Genomic DNA, 22,690 nt, shown 5'->3' on the forward strand with positions numbered 1-22,690 from the left:
CCATTAAGCCTCTAACATACATTTTATAAAATTAAACATTTATCACTATATAGGCGACAGAACAGCGCACGGCGTGGCTCCTTTAAATTCTCTGTCTGATTCAGCAGTTTACCCCGGAACCTCCGAAACACGGCACGGGGTTCGCCCCCTTCAGTCAGGTGTCGGTGCACTCTATGGTCTCCTGCAGCGGCCGTGGCATGTGCACCAAAATATTTAATAGTAGCATGAGAGGAGGCCTGTGCTCATCAGTGGAACGTGTACAGGCAAAAAAAAAACAAGAACACGATCTTGTTTAGTCCCTTACAATTTTATTGCAAATCCAGTGGCGCGGAAGCGTCTGGGTATTTTCTGAAAAATGTGTAGCTATAACAACGCAGACATGTAAGTGTACAATCTATAAATACATTAAATTAGCTCTTGTGAAAATAAACTCCAACCATTTCTTGTAAAAATTACAATATTACATATTTATCATCCGACATGCTATTGTATAAACAACGCTTTCAGATGAATGGGTAAATTTCCCATCTATAGGTATTTTTCACTAGTTAGGTATAATATCTTGATTGTATACATTTAACACTGACTAACAGTAGTGAAACAACAACATCAACATATTTAATCGTATGGTTCAGCGTAAACCTTCATTCGAACGTCGCCGGGCTACGGTGAACGCTTGTCTTGCTCGCGTTCAATCTAAAATCAATCTTTTCTACCTTCAAATTTTAACAACAATGACAGAGTGTTTCATATTTATTAACACATTTGGGGTGATTCTACTTTGACTCTAATGAATCATTGGATATTAAAAGTATTATTTATCATTTTAAACAGTCAAATATATTGTTAATTGATTGTGAATTACAATGGTGCACAAGTTTAAAATTGAATCTGCGGAAGGACCGGCCATAAGTCGATTGAGATCAGTCACATCGCAGGTATTAGTTGGCTTATTGTTTATTTATGTTGAGTGATACTTATCAAATTTTCTTGTCAAAAACCTAAACAATCGTGTTTTGATTTATGAGTGGTCATGAAGTTATCCATTGTATGAGATAAACTTTAGGAATCATGCCCAATTCACATCTATTCCAATAGCATTCCAGTCCGGTCATAATAGTTTTATTATGAAAGAGAGTATGTTCAGTAGCTCCCTGTGTTAGAGAGAACGGCCTTATCGAGAAAGCAATAAAACTACTATTAAAAATCGTGCAGTCCGTTGTTACGGTTGATTGCGTAACTTTACTGTACTCGTATATTACATTCCATAGGGTTTGCATGCCTAAAACTTAATATGACCTAATGACTCTATAGTACATTGGAAACGAGGGTGTTAATTCCCGACAGTCGCAGCCTGGAGGGAATGAAAGACCCGAGCTTGCAATATTCTTACCGCCGGAGTGAAAAACACAATGTTTACACTTGCGAAAAAAAAAAAACTAAATATTCATCGAAATAATTCTTTAATACGATGACATTTCAAACATTCGTCCGCCACATTGTCATTTTTTGACGGGTTAGGCATCGAGAGCACAGACCCATCTGGCATTCAGCCATGATTGAAAAATGTGTAATAATAATATTTCAAACCGCTTTTAAATTAAATATTTATAAACATACACAAAAAATATAAACGTCAGCATTTTAAAAGTTAAACTCTATATCTACTTGGTTCGTAGGAATTAGTGACATAATTAAAAAAAAGCTGTAGGTCACGAGTGACCTGTAGCTTTTTTTCACATTCCATAACTCCTTTGGGCATAGATACAGGCATAATATAGTTTACTAGTGCGAAAATTAGCATATTACGTTAGCTGGTATCTATATACCGAATGACCGAGTATAGTATACCTATTTAAGGTTGTTTGTTTAAACGACAATACTTTATGGATTTCCCTAGTAATAATTACCTAATATAGTTAATAATAGGCGGGAGATCTAACTCAAAATTTAAGTAATAGATAAACTAAATATATCCTATACTTATAATAACGGGAATCAACTTGAAAACAAAAAAAAATGTTTCACTCGGCCGCAAATTTGTTTATCCCTCGTTGAGACCCTCGCAAGTCTCGAAACTCAACGCCCAAGATTACTCGGTTATCAATATTAGCACTAGGGGTGAAACAAAAATCTTGTGCCCAAAGAGTGAATCTGTATGCGCCATGAATTTTACGGCACTTACGACGTTTTGGTAGCGTGATACAGGTTACGATTCCGACAATTTCATTGTTTGGTATGGCTTCTCCAGAGTAATAATAAGTCAATGATGAACAGTAATAAAATTTATAAAATTGTAATGAGCACATTTCATACGACATACCACTCATTAGATTCAGATAAACTTGCTGGCACACAAGCTGCGGTGGTATTTATTATACTTAGGTACCTATGCTTTTATTTAGTAATTAAGCAATTGTTAAACGTCTTTATACTTAGCTACGCGGTTTCTAGGTTCACGGCGTGACCTACCGTCTTCAGTAAAAGTTGTTTAAAGTACCTAATCCGTTTCTATTCACAATTGAGCAATATACTCGTATGTCACAGTAAAACCCTCTTTTTAGTGAAAAAGCGTTTTTCTTAGTTAAAACCTGTTTTCCGTATCGCCTCAGTGAAAACGCATTTTAACTAGTTAACACAAGTTTTCCGTAAGGCCTCGGTCAAAACTACTTTTAACTGGGAGTTTTAGTCATAACAAATTCTCATGAACTCCCTTGGTAAAACTAGTTTTCACTAATTATTCAAAATTTAGTTAAAACGTAATAACAACATTGTAATGAATTTCCAGGTCGTAGCATGCATGTCTCCAAATCTGCTGCTGCTGGACCTGGGTATGGCTATCAGCTTCTCAACTATCGCAGTGCCTGATCTTCTGAACGCTTCTGAAGGCCTTTCTTTAGATGAACGACAGGCTTCATGGTTCGGTAAGTTTTCGAGGGCACGTTGTTATGCTTCTTATAACAAATTACGGGACTTAGCTGTACCTGTACCCACTTAATTAAATATTGATGGTAACTTTTGGCCTTGCCTTCAAAGTTAAGCTAAATGCTAAGTGCCGGTCAATCATTGAACCATTCCAATAGTGAATTTCAATCAACAACAACAAGGCACCTACCATTTATAACTAGCAATTCTCCCCAAACTGAGATCTCGCATTAAATAACGATTAACTATATTCGTCATAACCAGGTTTATTGATTATTTTTACCGATATCAATAAAACAAAATTTGGTCAAGTACCACATTATCTAATAATTACCCGACAGCCCAACGCAAAGAAGGGTAATATGAAATTATATTATCGAAACTATAGGTCCATGGTGTCCCAGCGCACACAAGTTTTTTTCAGAAATCGCGAGGCGTCTGGTTGTCCTAACTGGTGACCGAAGTGCTGGCGGCTTCCTCGCACAGCGTATTAGTATTGCAATACAACGAGAAAATGCCGCCAGCATTCTTGGTACAATGCCTCAAGGGCCTATTTTAGATTTAAGCTAGTTATAGTTGGTTATAGTAATCCTCTGTATATATCCATTATGAAATTATTAGAGTGAAGTTTTTATGATTTTAATTTTATCAATGCGCTCTTATTCTAGTTAACAAGACTTCCTCAAACGGCAAACAAGCAGATCTTGATCTTTGTTTGAAGAATTATTTAGTGAACTTGGCTAGAACTGGTTTTGCCTCGATCATGGAATCATTAGCCGGAAAGCAAACAGGAACTATTTAGAATTAGAGAAATGTCGACCATGAACTTTACTCGCATGTTATCGGTCAGATAAATAGCTTTCTCCGACACGGTTTATTTCAATAATCTTTAATACCTCAGCGACACTTTATCACCTTCAAGGTTTGTGCAGATTGTTTTCAGCATTGTTTTCCGCGTTTCTAATACAACTTACATTTAACTACGAACAATGTACCTATATTGTATGTACATATTTACTTAGGTTCAGTACTACATACGTATTCGTGATTCTGCAGCTGAATAATTGAGATGAGACAGTCATATATATAAATAATTACATTGTCAGCCCACGTCCTTTGCACAATAAATATAGGTATCTAGTTACTTTTTCTCACGCAATTAGTCATTTATAAATTATGAATAGATAGATAAATTTGATAGAATACTCTTTATTGGCAACACCTCAGTAAAAATTGCAGCTTAAAAAAAACAATTGATAAGACGTAGACAACAGGCGCTTTTATCGCTAAAGAGCGATCTCTTCCAGACAACCTTTGATTATTTTTTTATAACATTTAACTTTTTAATTCTAATTTAATATTAATCCACTGCTGAGGTAAGTTGTATATGCTACACCTCGTGCCTTCTAAGTCTTTTGCTGCGTGCTATATGAATATATCCTTTCTCTTATTCAGGACTTAAAATAATTTTCTCTCTTGTTAACCAAATGACTATTATTCATCAAGTCGGCCTTAAGGGCACTTTCCTTGTCACGAGTTCCAGCAATTAGTATGTACCTAAATGAGACCATAAAGAAACTAAATTGTCAGTAATGTTCGTTCATTAAACATGTAAAACCTAACAAAACAGTTTGGCACCAGTCGTACCTAGTCGTAGTTAGAATGTTTGTAATTTTCGAATTCACCGATAAAGGAACTATCCTACTAAAATTAAGTAATACTCGCAAGTATAGTCGGTATACTGATAGTAATTTACAATAAAAAATAACAAAAATTATTCACCTATAAAGCAATAACGCCGTAATAAATTATATAAATATACCTACTTTATATTTTATCTGTTATTCATGAAGATGGGACGGTGCTGCAGTAAAAAAAGAACATTATTGACAAAAAGATCTTGGTAATGACCTTTAATGTAGGCGGAAACTACAATTATTTGATGATGGCCATTTTAAAGCTAAAGAAACAGTAGGTAATGTTGATATTGCCAGTTTTAATGTAATAGTATGTATACATATATATTTATTGGGTAAATATGGTGATATTCGTAAGTACTCGTACTTGATCATATAGTTTCCAACAGTGTATTCCCTACGGGATCGCTTTAGCTAAATTGCACTAGTAGCACAATCGGAATAGAACAAACATCGAAATTTCTTGGTCAGTCCTGAAATTTGACATGTCTGTAAATTAAAGGCCCCTCATTGATGTCCATACCATTTGACATTTGGGGACCTCGAGGAATCGCAGCCATCTTGGAAAATGTGTAAGATCCTGGAGAAATTCATTTTACTCAAAATCTACGTTATCTAGGAAAATATGGTGTAAGACAACATTAAAGCTTTTTGACACATACAATCTCTGGGATCCATGTTAACGTTACCTACCTATTTTTTGGTGAAGTCGCGGTCAAGCAAAATGTTGATATTGGGGTAGGTCATATACAAATGTATACACAAAAGTGGAATTCGTATCTCTCCGAGTTTCCTATTAAAGAATGTCCTCTGGAAGAGTATAAGGCTTAACCTGGATTCAGCAAGTATTTTCTATAACAAGAGGTATTTTTTTCGCAAAGATATCTAGGACTTTTTGTGTAGAATTTAATAAGCTTTAATGTTGTCTTACGCCATATTTTCCTAGATAACGTAGATTTTGAGTAAATCGCGAATATCTCCAGGATGGTACACATATTCCAAGATGGCTGCGATTCCTCGAGGGCCCCAAAGCTCATATGGTATAGACATGAATAAGAGGCCTTTAATTTACATACATACCCCATATCAGGACTGTCCAAGAAATTTCGAGGTTTGTTCTATTCCGATTGTGCTGTAGTGCTAGTAGGTACACTAGGTACTACCTACTTTTAGATATATAGTTTGGCAAGAGTCATTTGTCAGTAGAACATTCTTATACTAGTATTATAATCCCAAAAAGATAGTTTTTAGGGTTCCATAGGGTACGTCTGTCCGTCCGCGACTTTGCACCATGATCGTTAGTGCTAGAAAGCTGTAATTTGGCATGGATACATAAATCATGCATGCATGCATGGCGACAGAATGGTACAAGACTATTTTTTTTGTAAAATAATGTAAAAAAATATTAAGGTACCTCCATACAGGTTTTTTTCGCGTTATCTCAATGGTGTGGGGATAATTGGATAGGTATTTCAAAACTAATGAAGATCTACAATAACCATTTTTGATAAAATGAATATATTCGGAAATTATGAAAAAAATCGTAAAATTTTAATAAATATTTTCAACGAAAACTATAGCGAACATGATCGATCCAACTGTTTTTGAGTTATTGCAATAAGTCATCTCTTCTTAGTTAAAAGACGTACAAAGCGCTGCGGTACATACAAGTTACTGTACTACCTTATGCTTGTAATGTACATGATGATACTTACCCATAGCCCCCGTTTCGCCTATTCTGACAGAATGGTCGATTTTTTATTGCATGTCACTGAATTTACAGGAAGCGTAGCATTCCTAGCGCAGCCTATCGGAGCACTTCTCTCCGGGCCCATGGTGGACTACTGCGGTCGGAAGAAGGCCAACTTCATCGCCAACCTGCCTCATGTGTGCGCATGGCTCCTCATGTTCTTCTGCTGGAACCTGCCCACGCTTTTCCTGGCTAATATCCTACTTGGATTCGGCACTGGAGTCATGGAAGCGCCAATCAATTCCTATGTCGGTGAAGTAAGGTAAGTCACGTTTAAGGAAATGTGAGTGATTCAACGCTATTTTCAACTTCAACATTTATTCAGAAAATAGGCCAGATGAGTAAAGTACTACGTACACGTCACATGGAATTTATATACAAGCCAAAACAAGCACATCAAAAATTATAAAATACAGTTAACTGGAAATATTAATGCAAACTAAAGTGATAACAAATAATTTATAGTTAGAGATGTATAGGGTCTCCAAGAGTCAAAACTCTGTATAATTAAAACATTCATTAAGATAAATAAACATACGAGGACCGATTTACCTACGTAGGGTATGAAACCCTAAAAAGAACAAAACCTTCTTTACATAAGTGGTACAGTCAGCATCAAAAGTAGCGGATCAAATAACGCTTCATAAGTATCTACCATTCTGTAGCAGCTTAACAAAAAGTGATGTCTTTAATATAGAACAACTAAGACTGTAAAAGATATACTTTTGAATGCGAATTTTAGAAATTTATCTATATTTGTAAAAAATATCCGAAATATCAGATACTTTTGGCGCGTTGTTTCATCCGCTACTTTTGATGCTGACTGTACTTGCACTTGGCCTTATCCTCGACTTTATTATTTTGTACCACACAAAAACCCCCAGTAGTGAGATTTTTCGTACTCGTATGCTAAGTGACATTTTTGACAAATTGTTACTTTAAATTGTAAAACATGTGCCGTCTAATGAATGAAATGACTATTGATATTTGTTAAATATTAGCTATCGTCATCGAGTAGGTAATAAGTAGTTGGTGTGATATTAGTGTATTACCTTAATTGCGTGTCAAATATCCATGATATCTCTATTGTTTTAGGTCAATGTTACTTGATCCATTTGCCTACTATTTCGTAACGTCAAACAAACCATATCTATAGATATCAACAATCATAGACAAACACATGCAATTAAAGATATGAATTTACAAATTTTTATTTAAAAAAAAACTTTTTAAATATGTAGGTACCTAAAAATGTCTTATATCTTTTAGGGTTCCGTAGCCAAATGGCAAAAAACGGAACCCTTATAGATTCGTCATGTCCGTCTGTCTGTCCGATTCTGTCACAGCCACTTTTTTCCGAAACTATAAGAGCTATACTGTTCAAACTTAGTAAATGGATGTATTCTATGAACCGCATTAAGATGTTCACACAAAAATAGAAAAAAAACAATAAATTTTGGGGGTTCCCCATACTTAGAACTGAAACTCAAAAAATCTTTTTTCATCAAACCCATACGTGTGGGGTATCTATGGATAGGTCTTCAAAAATGATATTGAGGTTTCTAATATCATTTTTTTCTAAAGTGAATAGTTTGCGCGAGAGACACTTCCAAAGTGGTAAAATGTGCGCCCCCCCCCCCCCCCCCCCCGTAACTTCTAAAATTACAGAATGAAAAAACTAAAAAAAATATATGATATACATTGTCATGCAAACTTCCACCGAAAATTGGTTTGAACGAGATCTAGTAAGTAGTTTTTTTTTAATACGTCATAAAATTTAAAAAAATTTTTTTTTTCATCAAACCCATACGTGTGGGGTATCTATGGATAGGTCTTCAAAAATGATATTTAGGTTTCTAATATCATTTTTTTCTAAACTGAATAGTTTGCGCGAGAGACACTTCTAAAGTGAAAAAATGTGTGTCCCCCCCACTGTAACTTCTAAAATAACAGAATGAAAAATCTAAAAAAAATATATGATATACATTACCATGCAAACTTCCACCGAAAATTGGTTTGAACGAAAAGTGCTAAAATGTTGAACAAGATCTAGCAAGTAGATTTTTTTTAATACGTCTCAAATGGTACGGAACCCTTCATGCGCGAGTCCAACTCGCACTTGGCCGCTTTTTTTTTCCCTAAGCCAATTAAATTATTGCTGCGAATTTCCGATTGAAATTTTATATTATGAGACGTCAAAATATGTTAATATGAATATTGTAAGTTGTTATTGTTAACTAGTAATGTTCCTAGTTACCTACGTATATACCTCAATTTTGCAATTTTATTATAACAATGCGTCATGCATTTGGGTAATTGGCTGAATTGCAAAAAAAATGTACATAATTAAGGACCTTTATTAGTCTGAAGTTAATTGATTCCATTGTGTTAGGATAATTAAGCCGTTTCTATTTAAGTTATATCTATGAAAGTGTAAAGCGTATATGCTATTAGTATTTTATACAATTGTGATATAATAAATATAAAGAGAGCTTTTCAGTCGAGTGTTTAGGCCTAAGTAAGGTACTATTGCATACAATATTTTTTCTACGAGTCATCTAATTCTTTTTTTATACAATAAAACCTAAATAATTAATGAAAATTTGTAAGTATCTCAGTAAACTAAAGACATAAACGCGCGACTATTTAGTCCCGCCCCGCGCCCGTTTAGTCTTTTCTTTGGGACCGTGGCGGAACATTGTGTGTAACTCCGGGGGTAAGAATATTGCAAACTCAGGTCGTTAATTCCCTCCAGTCTGCGGCTGTCGGGTATTACCACCCTCGTATCCAAAATTTCACTTACTCCCCTCGTTGCACAAAGTACGCCATAAACCCATAAACTCAAGGAAGGAGGTATTTGCTCTTTTAGCTCCCCCAGATTCGAAGATATAAGAAAATTTGCACTCACACAGAAGAAAGCCCCTGGTTCTCCAGAAACTTATGCGCGTTCTCATAAAAGCTGTCATAAGCCGGGTCCACCCCGACCTCCAGGTGGCTCTCGTTATACATGAAAGGTCATGCATAAAAAGTACGCAATTATAAGTAGTTTGGTATACAGAATCTTAATTCAATTGACGAGTAGAAAAACTTTCATAATTTAATTTTGATAGATGAAACTCTCCTATTGTCTACAGCGAGCCAACCATCCGCGGAGCCCTATGCACTCTCTCGCAGCTGTTCACGTCCATCGGTGTCTTCGTGATGTACTTCCTGGGCACCGTCGTGAACTGGCGCAGGGCTGCACTCATCTGCCTCGTCGCACCCGTTCTCTCCATGCTTTTAATTCTATTGGTATGTAGCCAGCTGCTCAAAATAGTGGCCACGCCAGTACATAGAATAAATAATACTAATAACTCAGCCTATATACGTCCCACTGCTAGGCACAGGCCTCCTCTCGTGCGCGAGAAGGCTCGGGTTATAGTCCCCACGCTAGCCCAATGCGGATCGGAAACTTCACATACACCTTTAAACTTCTTCGCAGATGTATGCAGGTTTCCTCACGATGTTTTCCTTCACCGCAAAGCTAGTGGTAAATATCAAATAACATTTCGTACATAAGTTCCGAAAAACTCATTGGTACGAGACATGATTTGAACTCGCGTCCGCCGGATTGAAAGTCGGACGTCATATCCACTCTGCCACCACCGCTTATACATATGTACAATACATAGAATAGAAGTAATTCAGTTATCATTCGGGTGGTTATTGCACTCGTTTGCGGCAATTAAGAAGTTGATTTGATTGATATACCTATACATTACGCATTCATTACCATCCTGACCAATGAACTGAAGGTATGCAGGTATGGTGATTCTAAAGAAATTGAGTTAGTACCTAGTACTTAGATATTTCAATTACAGATGTCTTCTAGTATATAGGGTACCTACTATTTATTTAGTTACTACTATTTTATTTTATAAATTGAATAGTTACTGATGCTTTCTACAAAGCAATAAGGTATCTTCTATGCAGATCATCTTTGATGCAAAATAAAGGACACGATATAACGGCCCAGGTCCGGGCCAAGGCAACCGACACTTCATTTTCTATGACAGGTGATGCTTTCTATAGAAAACGAAGTGTCGGATGACTCGGCCCGGACCCAGGCCGTTCTAACGTGAAACATTCTTTAACTTTTTCAGGTACCCGACACACCAGTCTGGCTGCTGGTCCATAGACGTGAGAAAGAAGCCCTCGAGTCCCTGTGTTATCTCCGTGGATGGACTACACCCGAGAACGTTCGCGAGGAGTTTGATGACCTTGTCATCTACTCTAAGACTTTGCAGCAATGCGTTATCTGCCAACAAACTAACGATAAAATTCCAACTGACTGTGAACATGACAAAATGAATATCATTAAGAGGTCAGTGAAAAAAAAAATTACGAATATTTCGTCTGATTGGTAGATTAACGATTCAGCGAAAGGTCATGCTGTACTCATATTTAAAGTAGCCCAATACGGCTTATCTTCCAGAATAATATGCAAAATATAGCACAGCAAAATAACATATCCTTACTGCTATGTAGTTTTGTATGGCTGTTGACGGTTAACGTCGACAGAGTCAGTTATTCAGTTGTGTTGATTAGCCTTCATTCGACCTTTTACCTATGCATTCAACATATAAATCCTAAAAAGTAGTCATCCTCAACATAAACTTTCGCATCCGCCTCTTTGTCAACATCGTATGATGGCATAAAACATGATGAAAATAATTGCCTCTTTGTTCACAGGTTGATACTGAAATTTAGATACGTAATGTTGTGCAAGGAGACTCTCCGACCACTACTACTCGTCTTGTTATACTTCACATTCCTGGTGATGAGCGGGCTGGTCCCCACGAGACCAAACATGGTCAATGTGTGTGGAGCCCTTGGAATGGCAGACAATGGAAAAAACATTGTGGTATGAATTATTTAAATGATTTACCTCCACCTCTCCGTACTAATATGTCATTACCAACCTTCAAAACTTATTTGAAAAGAAGGCTTTTAATAGAACAAAAACGTGAACGATGATAAATTGATAAATTGCTAAACTAAAACTAAAACGCCAAGGGTCCCATTGCTAGACAAAGATACGTGAACAAGTATTTATACCTATATAAAACTTTAATTTTAATTTAAATGAGCACCTACTTTAATGTGAACGCAGGCTATAAAGGCATGTATTCTCCCTATAGCTAGCAAGTAATTTTAGTTTTTATATAAGCAAAGAGATAGGTACGGGCTGAAAAACAGCGCTGTGCAGTCACCAGACTCGCGGCAAAAGCTGAGTCCCGAGCCCATTGTCGCACTTAAGAGTTTGAATGTAAACAATAGTTCTATATGGTATATTATCATAGTTCTCAAAAGCTGTATACTTATTGCTACTATGCTGTAATTAATGCTTATAGGGTGGTTGATTGTTTAGTCGAATCAAGTTGCTCAGTCAAAACGATTAGTCAATCATGTTTGCTGCTGCTTGCTGTATGTACTATTTATTTATTTTTTTGCGACAATAAATGACTTTTTTTTTTATTTACTCTATGAAATACAATAAGCGTCGAAATTGACATACGAATCTTTTACAAAGGCAATATAAGACTTGAAATATGAAAAAATAGCACGAAGTACATTTTCCACGCTCGCGCCTCATAAAAATGTGTTAAAGCTGTTACGGTAATTTAACCATTATCATAACAATAGCCCATCTTTGAAGGTCGACTAAAATAATGAGAAGGATTCGGGTTAACAACATTCGATACTTTTTGCAACAGTAGCAGTGTAATGGTAATTATAAAGATAGTGTCTAATTTGTTTAACTATTTTTCCTCAGCTTATGGTTGGCATACTCACCCTGGCCACTAGCATCGTGACGATTGGGTTCATCAAAATCTTCGGCAAACGCAAACTGGCACTTTTCGCCATGCTCGGCGCCGCCATCTCCTGCGCAGCACTCAGCGCCTATGCTAGGAACAACATACAAGATTCCGTCTTCTCCTATGACACTGATACGTTTCCTGACACAAAGAGCTATGTGCCACTCGTGTTGTTTTATATGATCACTATCTTTAACGGATTTGGAGTCCCATGGGTGCTGCTTGGAGAAGTCTTTCCATTTAGGTAAGATTACTTTTCGGTAACTTAATAATTAATTTGGATAGTAATATTTAAAATTAAAAAAAGGCTCATGGCCGAGTATTTTATATGGATGCAGACTTGCGGAAGGCATAGCGTGTGGAAGGTATAAATAGGGTAGGTCTGTGGGAGTTATAGCGTGTGACAACAAATCACCAGAACACGTCGATAGGTAACATGTGTTGTTTGTAAATATGAATAAAAATATGTTTATGTCGTTGTTACAGGAGTCGTGCTACCGCTCAAGGCATAGCGGCGGCGTTAAACTACGTAGTAACCTTCATTGCCACTAAAACATTCATCGACTTGGAGACAAGCACACATCTATGGGGGACCTATGCCGTATATGCTGCCTTCAGTTTTCTAGGAACTATATACTTATACTTCTTTTTACCAGAAACAGAGGGAAAGAGTTTGCAGGAGATTGAATCATATTACAATGGCAAACTGAAAACCTTCGCTGATGATCCCGTCATCAACCTGTTTAAGAGATTTAAGAGATAGTCTTTTTGGTGTCAAGTTATTTATTCCATTGCAGAGATCAAGACTTATTATGATCGTTGAACGTAAGAGGCTTTAAGGATTTGTTGGTCATCTCTCTCGAGCTCATGTTGAAGCTTGTGCCAAAATATATTTTTATTATCGAGCAATCTTAATTTTTAAGCACAATATAATGACGTTTCCAGAACTAATTCACTAAAGAAACGAATTAAAATGAATTATTATGAAATATTAATGTTGTATATTACAGATTTTATTTATATGTTTAACTAGTATGGAGTTTAATTTTCTCATAATGTCTGAACTCGATTTCCATGTTATACGCATGTTGACATATAATACCTATTTATAAATATAAATATTTGTAAACTGTTTGTTGTAGTTTGTTTATAAATTTAAACCTATAATATTTGTAATAATTAACGAGTATTTCAGACCGTAAGTAACATTACTACGAGCCAATCTAAGTTAACACATTGTAGACAACTTCAAATTATTCCTTTTTCAGACCTAGAGCACCATCCTAAGAACGAAAATGTAGATTTGTGGATTACCAAGATGTGACTCGTAAAGTAAATTACCTACAACTCAAATTTGTTTAGCCTAATCTTATTAATTACGTTAGAAAAATCGGCAAGATGTAAATTTACAGTGAAGGGTCTTCAATCTTGGTCATGAACAAAGGCACGTTTAGCTGATTATCCCACAGCACAGCTAAAAACGGCCGGTCTGCTCTGAACACAACGGACGGGTTGTCGAATGACAATGCTACAACTGCAACCACTGTAGATGCGGCGGCTGTGGCACCCCGTTCATCTATTGACATCATGGCGGAGTGAACCGCTGAGGAGACTTGGGGCGAATTGGCACGGTACAGGCCGATGTGACTGAGTTCCGATGTTGGAGAAAACATCTTTGTGATTCCCATCTGAAAATAAAATGCCTTTTAAATATTTAAAAATCGCAGTACAGTGGGGTGACACAAGACCTTTCGGTCGCTCTCGGCTCCGTTCGGCTCAGCGCCCACAACGATGTTACGAGCAATGATTAGGGTGGGTAAAACTTGACGTTACTTTGCGTGCGCAACCACAGATAAGAAATTACTTGAAGTTTGACAATCCTAAATAGCCGAAAGGTATAGTGCCATACATTAGAAAGAGACAACATGATTCGTCCCTGAATCGCTGTCAAACTTCGGTTTAGTAGGAAGTGATATTTCTGTACGGCAGTAGTATTATTTATTCTGTGGTAGGAATCTACTTATTGATAAATAGTAATAGATATTGCTAAAGTGGAGTTCAAATAATAAGATCATGATTTTCCTAAAAGGTTACGAAGCCAGTCATCATATTCCTCAGTGTATTAGAGTCCGCGTCTGATGACTGCACAGACTTTACAGTGACAAAATATGAGAGTGCCATTATATCTAATCGTCATATTTTCATAGGAATTTGACGTTTACGGTGGCACGGCCAACAAGTTGGTGCAAAGTTAGCTTGGACCACAAACCGGTACAGTCAAGGTATTAAATATCGACACAGACAACGTGCCAATAAGGTCGTGTATACATAGTTTTGGCGCTTTGTCCGTGTCGATATTTACCTAATACCTCAACGTATGGGTGTAGTAAATTTAATGTTTTCTTCTGACATACAAAGAGTACTCAAGGTTAAATACTTATTTAGCAATTTTAAGCCATTTTACTCAGCAATTTTTAACAGACTTCAAGATTTCAAAAGAAGGAGGTTATCAATTCGGTTGGTATGTTTTTTTTAATGTTTGTTACTTCATAACTCCGTCATTTCTGAACCGATTTTGAAAATTATTTTTTTGATTGTATGTATATATATATATATATATATATATATATATATATATATTATATACAGATTGGTCCCGTTTTTGTCAAAACTTAGTTTTGATGATGGGATCCATGAGGAATCGAGGGAACTCCTCAAATGTTAAAAGCATATATATAGTGATCTTAATATTTTCATCATCAAATCAAGCATTTTGTAGAAATGACATTTGATAAAGCGGAACTGCTGATGATGAACAGAATGGAACTCTTCAACGCCGTATAGTTCACGTTTGGCAATTTGTTCTCTTCGCATGTTTGTGAAGCAGTTAGGTTTTAAAGGCACATTTTTGTCAAGCTTGAGTTCTGATGATGGATTCCATGAGGAATTGAGGGTACTTCTCAACTCTTTTAAGCAAACTTATAGCCATTTTTATTATTATTTCATGCATGTTGTGAAATAATTTATTTTAAATACAGTCGAATACCCTGTTGCGGGTTTTTACCAGTCGACCAGCAAATCTGAAATGTGTCAAGGTGTAGACATAATTAGGCGTAGGACGCTGTATTTTTAATTTCATTGTATGAAATCCAAAATCAATAATAATCTTTCTTTCACCGGTCTCCCTCATTGAAGTCGGTTTTTTTTTTTCTTAAAAATTATAACATAACAAGGCATTACTAGTAGCAACGTAGGTGTTTCAGAAGAACACATTATTGAGAACAAAAGATTGAGTGTCATTTCAATGTTGGCATTACCGTGAAGCAAGATTTTATTGTGTGATTAATACTGAATTTAGTTGTTTCCGCGGGTAGATAGACTTTATACGTTTTCCGTGATATTTAACGAAAACATATCTTAAAACTGAACCGGTTAGTTTTAAGAATAAAATGACTATATGGGATCCATTGCATTGAAGCAATACAAAAGTTAGAAATTACAGTCATTCCATTAGTGCTCTGTGAACAAAGTTTAAAAAAAAACAATGTTCACGTCCTAACGACAAGTGACTGACCTACCTGCCGCGGGTGTCGCACCTGGCCAACATGCCAATTTTTTACGGTCCGTAACGAACAAAACGCAACTGTCACTGTCGCTCGAGCGATAGAGAGACACATTTCGTTGTCGTAGCGCAAGCGATTGTCACCTTCGCTAGGCACCCTGGTTTACTTGATCGACCCACTTTGCAACTTCATACGCTTACAACCAAAAACAGAAATTGTGGCATTCAGTCGTCCGTCGTGGACGGCGTGTGGTGAGCCATACAGGTGTCTTAGTAAAACCAAACAACTCTAAATTAGGTTCAATTAGGCTGACTTACCTTCGCGAAAATCGGTTGCAGATTAGCATTACTACGGACAGTGAATTTCGGTATTTCGAGAAGAACATCCTGGCGCCGTAAATTCTGGTAGTTTGCTAGCGTTTCACCGTCGAGCGACGTCAACACAGCTGATACGTCGGCGCCAGGAACTGGCAGCAACATGACTAGGGAATATTCATTGTTCTGAAAGTACATTAATTATTATTTTATTATTTGCATTCAACAGTTTTACAAAGACCTCCGCGCTGTCCTTAAGCGCTTTGCCGGCTTTTTGGAAGGAATGTCTTAGGAAACCTGGTGTCCGCGAGATAACCTACTCCCAAAAATTTGCGCAAATACTACTAAGTATTACAAAGGCGATTGAGCTCTCACCTTCCAACCCCGATGGGAAATTTGGCTCAGTCCAGTTTCATCGAGCTACTTGTACAGTCTTTAGATTTAATTTGTGATCCATTTGGTACCTTGTCACAGTGACAAACAACATGAAAGTCACCAGAGACCTCATACTATTGTCACTGAGACAATAAGGTACGAAATGGGTCACAAATTAAATCTAAAGAATGTACATATCAAATATATTTTTTCTATTTTCAGATTTAAGAAGTCCAAAGATTTGTCGATGTACAAAGAACTTACACAAATTTAAGTGACTTATTAAGACTTCTTTTTAACATCAGTAACTTAGCAAGCAATCTCAAAGAATGTCCTTACCTCAAAAGGTAAAACGATAACAAGGGCTTTATTAGCCTTGTCTACACCTGCCCTGAAGCCACTCCGCAGCGTCATGAATGGAACAGATTTTTTGCTACCATTGCTTAGATTGAAGTCCTGCAGTGACGTTTCTGACGGTTTGAACATGGTCTCCCATATACCCTTGAAGTATATCGCATTGGCAAGCACGAGTTGAGTATTGACACCGATGGAATCTGAAACATTGAAAGATTATAAATTGAAAGAGACGTCATATACGTAGGAAAAAGTGACCAGTGACCGAAGGCTCCAATGCCCGGGGCTGGGATCGAACCAGACGTTTGCATTTACAGCAGATGCCATAAACACTAGACCACCTGAATCACGGTGGCACTAAGTCGACATTTAAGGATTAAAAAGTTTATGAGGCAATATGTGATGAAAAATAAGCAATAAGCGGCCGAGTAGATATAACGTCCGACTTTCAATCCGGAGGTCGCGGGTTCAAATCCTGGCTCGTACTAATGAGTTTTTCGGAACTTATGTACGAAATATCATTTGATATTTACCACTAGCTTTTCGGTGAAGGAAAACATCGTGAGGAAACCTGCATGCATCTGCGAAGAAATTCAAAGGTGTATGTGAAGTCCCCAATCCGCATTGGGCTAGCGTGGGGACTATAGCCCGAGCCCTCTCGCGCATGAGAGGAGGCCTGTGCCCAGCAGTGGCACGTATATAGGCTGAATTATTATTAATTATTATGTGATGAAAAATATTGAGTTGCCAACTTTATCCCGAAGGGAAACATACCTCCCAATCAACCCTAAAAAGCAAAATGAGGCTATCTACTTTCCAGGCATAAATGGACGGTTTAAAGGTACAGAAGGTGGCTATGATTGCGGCGGATGTTCGGTAAATAGAAAAATAATCACAAAAGTACAAGAACAACATTTAAATCAAACTTAGTGATATAGGTTAACAAATTATACACCTTCCTTAAGAATCACTCTATTGATAGGTCATTGAGTTTGTTACGAACATCATACATACATAGATACAAACAGCGGCGGGAGACTTTGTTTTATAAGGTGTAGTTTTACACTTAATTGCACAAAATACAAAAAAAATACAAATGGTGGATTTAATGCCTAAAGGGACTTATGTTCCTATTTTATTTCTAAATTATAACACTTCCGTTTGCACTTTAGTATACATTTTTCAAAACGGAATTTGCATTAAATATTTCTAAATAAAATATTAATAAATATAATTCCACATTTCGTATGCTTATCGTAGTTTGTCTAATTACGTAGCATGTAGATAAATATATTTTCAACTTATTATTGTAGCTGTAATTAAACTAGCAGTTTATGGAACAGCTACATAATGAAAGGCATTAAAATACGAGTGTGGGTTTATGACACGAATGAAATGAGTTTCATAAAAGGATCACACGAGTAGTTTAATGCCTAATTCAGTACAATTACATACACTGCTTTATCTATATCAATATCATACTCGTAAGCTTCAACAAAACAAAGCAAATTAATGCTTACAATCTAATTAATTGTTATATAGGCCGTTAGCTTACCGTTTCTAAATATATTATAGGGAAGTTATGATATGGATGTAGATAAAAGGATTTATTTGACTGTTTATAGTATTGTTAGGGTACCGTTCCAATAATTAGTCATGAGCCCATGAGACAAAGAGTATACGAGTGTTGTTTTCATGCTAACGTTACTAATGAAAGCAAGCCGCCAAAACCAAACCGCATAATATTTCATACCTGGTGATACCAGCCTGTCGATCTGGTCATTAGTCTTACTAGCAATCCAAGAATTTATCTTCTGGGCAGCAGCATTTGGGTTATCAAAGCTGATTCTTGATACTTCGCTGCCAAAGTTTTGAATGGCAATATTCTTGAAATCACGACTAAGTTCGAATGAATCTGCTGCGAAAATACTGCTCGCCGATCGCAATATGTTTCGTTCGGTACTTCGCTTCTGTAAAAGTAAAATTAGTGTTTGAAACAACACCATACGGCACCATACTTGTAAGGAAGAGGTAAACAATAGGCGGCCTTAACGCTAATGAGCGATCACTTCTAGTTAACCTTAAGGTACTGGAGTAAAGAAAATGTTAAATTAAAAACAAAATTGGAAACAAAACACCCCGTAGTAAAAACGCTACATCAATAAGAACTAATTCCTTAACTAAAAAAACCGGCCAAGAGCATATCGGGCCACGCTCAGTGTAGGGTTCCGTAGTTACTCTTCCGTCACAATAAGCTAAACTGGAGCTTAAAGTATAGTAAATTGTTAACCAAGGGATGAAACGGTACCTTTCACGCGAGTTAAACAAATAGGCGAATTTGCATAATCAGTACCTAATTAAAGTCTTTTTACTATGAAGGGGAAACTTTTTGCGATAACTCAAAAACAGCTAAACTGATCATGTCCGCTATAGTTCTCATTTAATGTCTTTCTTAAGTTCTACTTCCACGATTTTTTTCATATTATTGGGACCTGTGGTTCAAAAGTTAGAGGGGGGGGGACACATTTTTTTTTTCCGGAGCGATTATCTCCGAATATATTCACTTTATCAAAAAATGTTTGTTGAAGACCCCTATTAGTTTTGAAAGACCTTTCCAACGATATGCCACACTGTAGGGTTAAAGCAAAAAAAAATCACCCCCACTTTACGTGTAGGGGAGGTACACTCAAAAAAAAAATTTTAGATTTTATTGTACGACTTTGTCGGCTTTATTGATTTATATATCCATGCCGAATTTCAGCTTTCTAGCACTAACGACCACGGAGTAAAGCCTCAGACAGACAGACAGACGGACATGGCGAAACTATACCCTCAAAAAGTAATATAAAAGTTTACGCCTACTTAGACATGTTTTTTTTTAATTATACAAGGTGTAACAAAAGTAGTCTGGATCCGTTTAAGGGCTTTTTCGGTATCAGAAAAAAAATTTGACGCGAAAAATTGTTGGCCTTTGTTCAAACCCTCCATGTTGGCCGACTTGGACGAATAGGACTTTTCGCGTCAAATTTTTTTAACTATACCGAATATGCCCTTTGTCAGTTTGTTGTTACAGCCTGTAACTATCTGTATTTTACTTTTGTCGTATTCGAAATGAAAATAAATCATCCCTTGGTTAATAAACTACTAATTCCTTACCCGCAACTCGGTATTCATAAGTCGAAATGCTTCTGCTGACTTCTCTGGCGACAATCTCAATGCATTCGAGACCTGTTCTTGAGTCACGCCCGTTGCGCCAGCTTGCAGGAGCGCCAGCATATTCACCACAGACGTTGGGGAAACCACAACGTTTGAATGATTTTCTCTTGCACTCTGAAACAGTGAAATCGAGATATAAACATAATTATCTTTATAAAAAGGCGCTTGATCCCTTTATTACACAATTATTTGTGATTTCTCCAATATGTGTTTTTGTTACGTTCGTTGCTAAAAATTTAATTTTTTAATTGAATTTTTAACTCTCATGCATTATATGAGTATCCGTTGGTTTAACGTTTTTTTTATTGATATTAATGACTACAACTAGTCATTATGGTTGTATCAAACGTCTTAATTATAAATTCATTAACATTGAGTCATGCAATTATTCTCAGGAAAAAATCCAACAAAGCTTACCTTCATCATGAAAATACCAACATGTGAGATAACCGCAGACGCAAGTTTTATATCATTGGTCATATTCAACAGCTGGGAACTCTGAGGCACAGGAACGACGTTGGCTCGAGTTGTATAGCTGTTGTCAATACCACCGATATTTGATTGCTTTAAATTTTGCTTGGAATAATAATCTTGACTTGATTGCAAAGGCGGTGCAAGTTCTATGCTTTGTTGAAACTGGTAGTTTGAATTTTGGTCCAAATTCGGATTAAATTGATTTTGGTTTTGACTCTGTGTATTATCGTTTTGATTAATTGTTTGATACTGATTCTGTAAGTTACCATTTTGAATTACTGCTTTATTTACGATCTTAAATCTTTCATCCTGTTTGTTACCATTTCTTGTGTTTCGTTGTCCTTGGTGATCAGCTCGCAAGTGACTGTCATTAAGGGACTGCGTCTGCGCCTGTTGTAAGCTGGCTTTTGCGTTGTCACTACTCAGATTCACGTTATTTCTATTATAATTCCTGGGCAAGTTATCTTCGAAAAATAACTGTTCAGATCCAGGTTCATATCTATTAGAAGTCCGTGTCGGCTTCAGACTTTGGGAATCTATTCTTAAAGTCAGGCAGACTATTGTCAATAAAACTGAAATAATACAAGTTATAGAAATTGTATATCGGGTATATGAATAAACGCATATTAGAAGAATTCCGTTAGGTACGCTATTTCGTGTAAAAAGTATATTTCTGCACTTTAAATTGATGACCGTGTCGTGAAATGCACCAATGCATTATTGGTCTTGTGTACGCACCCTACCCTACGATCTACTCACAGAGGTAAACAAACGTCGACCTACACCTTACAGTATACTTAAACATAACCTAAACTAGTTTTTAGTAGTTTTTACTTACTCTGAAACCTCATGTTGTTTTACACTGTTTTCCTTATGGTTTCACAGTCTTACTAAACAGGTATTTATATGTTATTTATTACCAATAATTACATTGAGTTTTAATTTGGTGGAATATTTTGTTGGCTTTGTCACTGTGCGCTACATGACCAGTCTCTATGAGATCTCGGGATGGACTATAAACAAGACAATTAATTCTGACGAGTGCGTCATAGTGGTGTAGTTTTTAAAATGGAATTTACTGTAATGTCTGCAAGGTGCTTGTTTCTATGACACAGTAATGCTAATATCGCATTATCAACTTAGCTTCCACTACCAATCAGGTTTCCTTTATGGATTTTCCTCTTAGCCGGTTTTTTGTTTCCTTGTTGTTGCATCCAATTATTTATTATTTTTCGAAATACCAAAAGTCAGTAGGGATTCGAAGTAAAACCGTTTCTCGAGAATAACATCTATAAACTTATTTCTGTATTCTGTATTTTTCGCTGGAGTAAATATGTTTTTTTTACGAGCGCAATAGGTCAATTATGTATAGTATTTTAGAAATACGGTACATGATGTATATATAGGCTATGGTAACCGCTTACCGTACTTAATAAGGCGGGTTATATGCTATTTTCCCATTGTCGTGGTATCTTACCAATATTATAAATGTGAAAGTTTGTATAAGTTTATTCCTCCTTCACGCCTTGGCCAGGCGTGATCCTCAAATATTTCAAAAGTAAAGATAAGCCCGTTTATATAATTCTGACTGAACACTCGTTTGTTGTGCCTGGGTGGAATGCCACAATGCGATTAATTGATGAGTTTGCATCACGCGCGCTATCGGTCGCCACTAGTTGCGTTGGACTGCACGCGTGGCTCGCATTCGTGCACAGCGGTGTCACTGGCACCATTCTTGGTGCCCGTAAGGCCCGGCCCGTCTTTACGAAGTAATATATTTAAGTCAATGGTGGGCCTTCACTTTTATTCCGGAATTCATCCCCCAAGGGTATGCAATGGGGGTTTCATTTTAGTAAGAGAATATTAAGGAGGAGGGGATGGGATCGACGGGGTCAGTGTACCGACTTTTACTCGGATGAAATCTACGGAGTCGCATTCGCACACTAGAGATAGGTACCGTTTTGGCTGTATTGTCAGATTGTCTATGTGTTTGGATAAATACCTATTAATTACCCAGTTAATAAAAGTATACGTTGTCTCCTTAAAGTATTTAATCTCATTAAAATTTTTAAACATACTAGTATTTATTTAAAAAAAATGATTTTATTAATTCACCTTACCCTTTACATATGTTCCTAATTGCAGATTAAAAAGATTTAACTTA

The 22,690-nt window shown here is 36.6% G+C and overlaps 2 protein-coding genes across 2 annotated transcripts in view; one reads left to right on the top strand and one right to left on the bottom strand.

Annotated features, from left to right (window-relative positions):
* Window positions 1-13,364, top strand: part of LOC133515651 (uncharacterized) — a 40,588-nt gene extending 27,224 nt beyond the window's left edge. The window contains exons 12-18 of the mRNA XM_061848221.1: window positions 2,789-2,924; window positions 6,406-6,634; window positions 9,507-9,663; window positions 10,515-10,735; window positions 11,104-11,275; window positions 12,188-12,474; window positions 12,717-13,364. Coding sequence (XP_061704205.1) covers window positions 2,789-2,924; window positions 6,406-6,634; window positions 9,507-9,663; window positions 10,515-10,735; window positions 11,104-11,275; window positions 12,188-12,474; window positions 12,717-12,993 — 1,479 coding nt within the window. The 3' untranslated portion in view covers window positions 12,994-13,364. The remainder of the gene's footprint in view (window positions 1-2,788; window positions 2,925-6,405; window positions 6,635-9,506; window positions 9,664-10,514; window positions 10,736-11,103; window positions 11,276-12,187; window positions 12,475-12,716) is intronic.
* On the bottom strand, window positions 12,996-21,550 carry LOC133533847 (serine protease inhibitor 42Dd-like). The gene is made up of 7 exons (XM_061872909.1): window positions 21,365-21,550; window positions 20,470-21,098; window positions 19,993-20,166; window positions 18,590-18,806; window positions 16,822-17,036; window positions 16,111-16,293; window positions 12,996-13,918 (listed from the first exon to the last, which is right to left on the bottom strand). Exons 1-7 carry the CDS (start codon window positions 21,375-21,377, stop codon window positions 13,637-13,639), a joined length of 1,713 nt encoding a protein of 570 aa, XP_061728893.1. The 5' UTR covers window positions 21,378-21,550; the 3' UTR covers window positions 12,996-13,636.
* Window positions 21,551-22,690: the final 1,140 nt, after the last annotated feature.

Source organism: Cydia pomonella, chromosome 2 (assembly GCF_033807575.1).
Source record: "Cydia pomonella isolate Wapato2018A chromosome 2, ilCydPomo1, whole genome shotgun sequence".
Classification (NCBI taxonomy): Eukaryota; Metazoa; Arthropoda; class Insecta; order Lepidoptera; family Tortricidae; genus Cydia; species Cydia pomonella.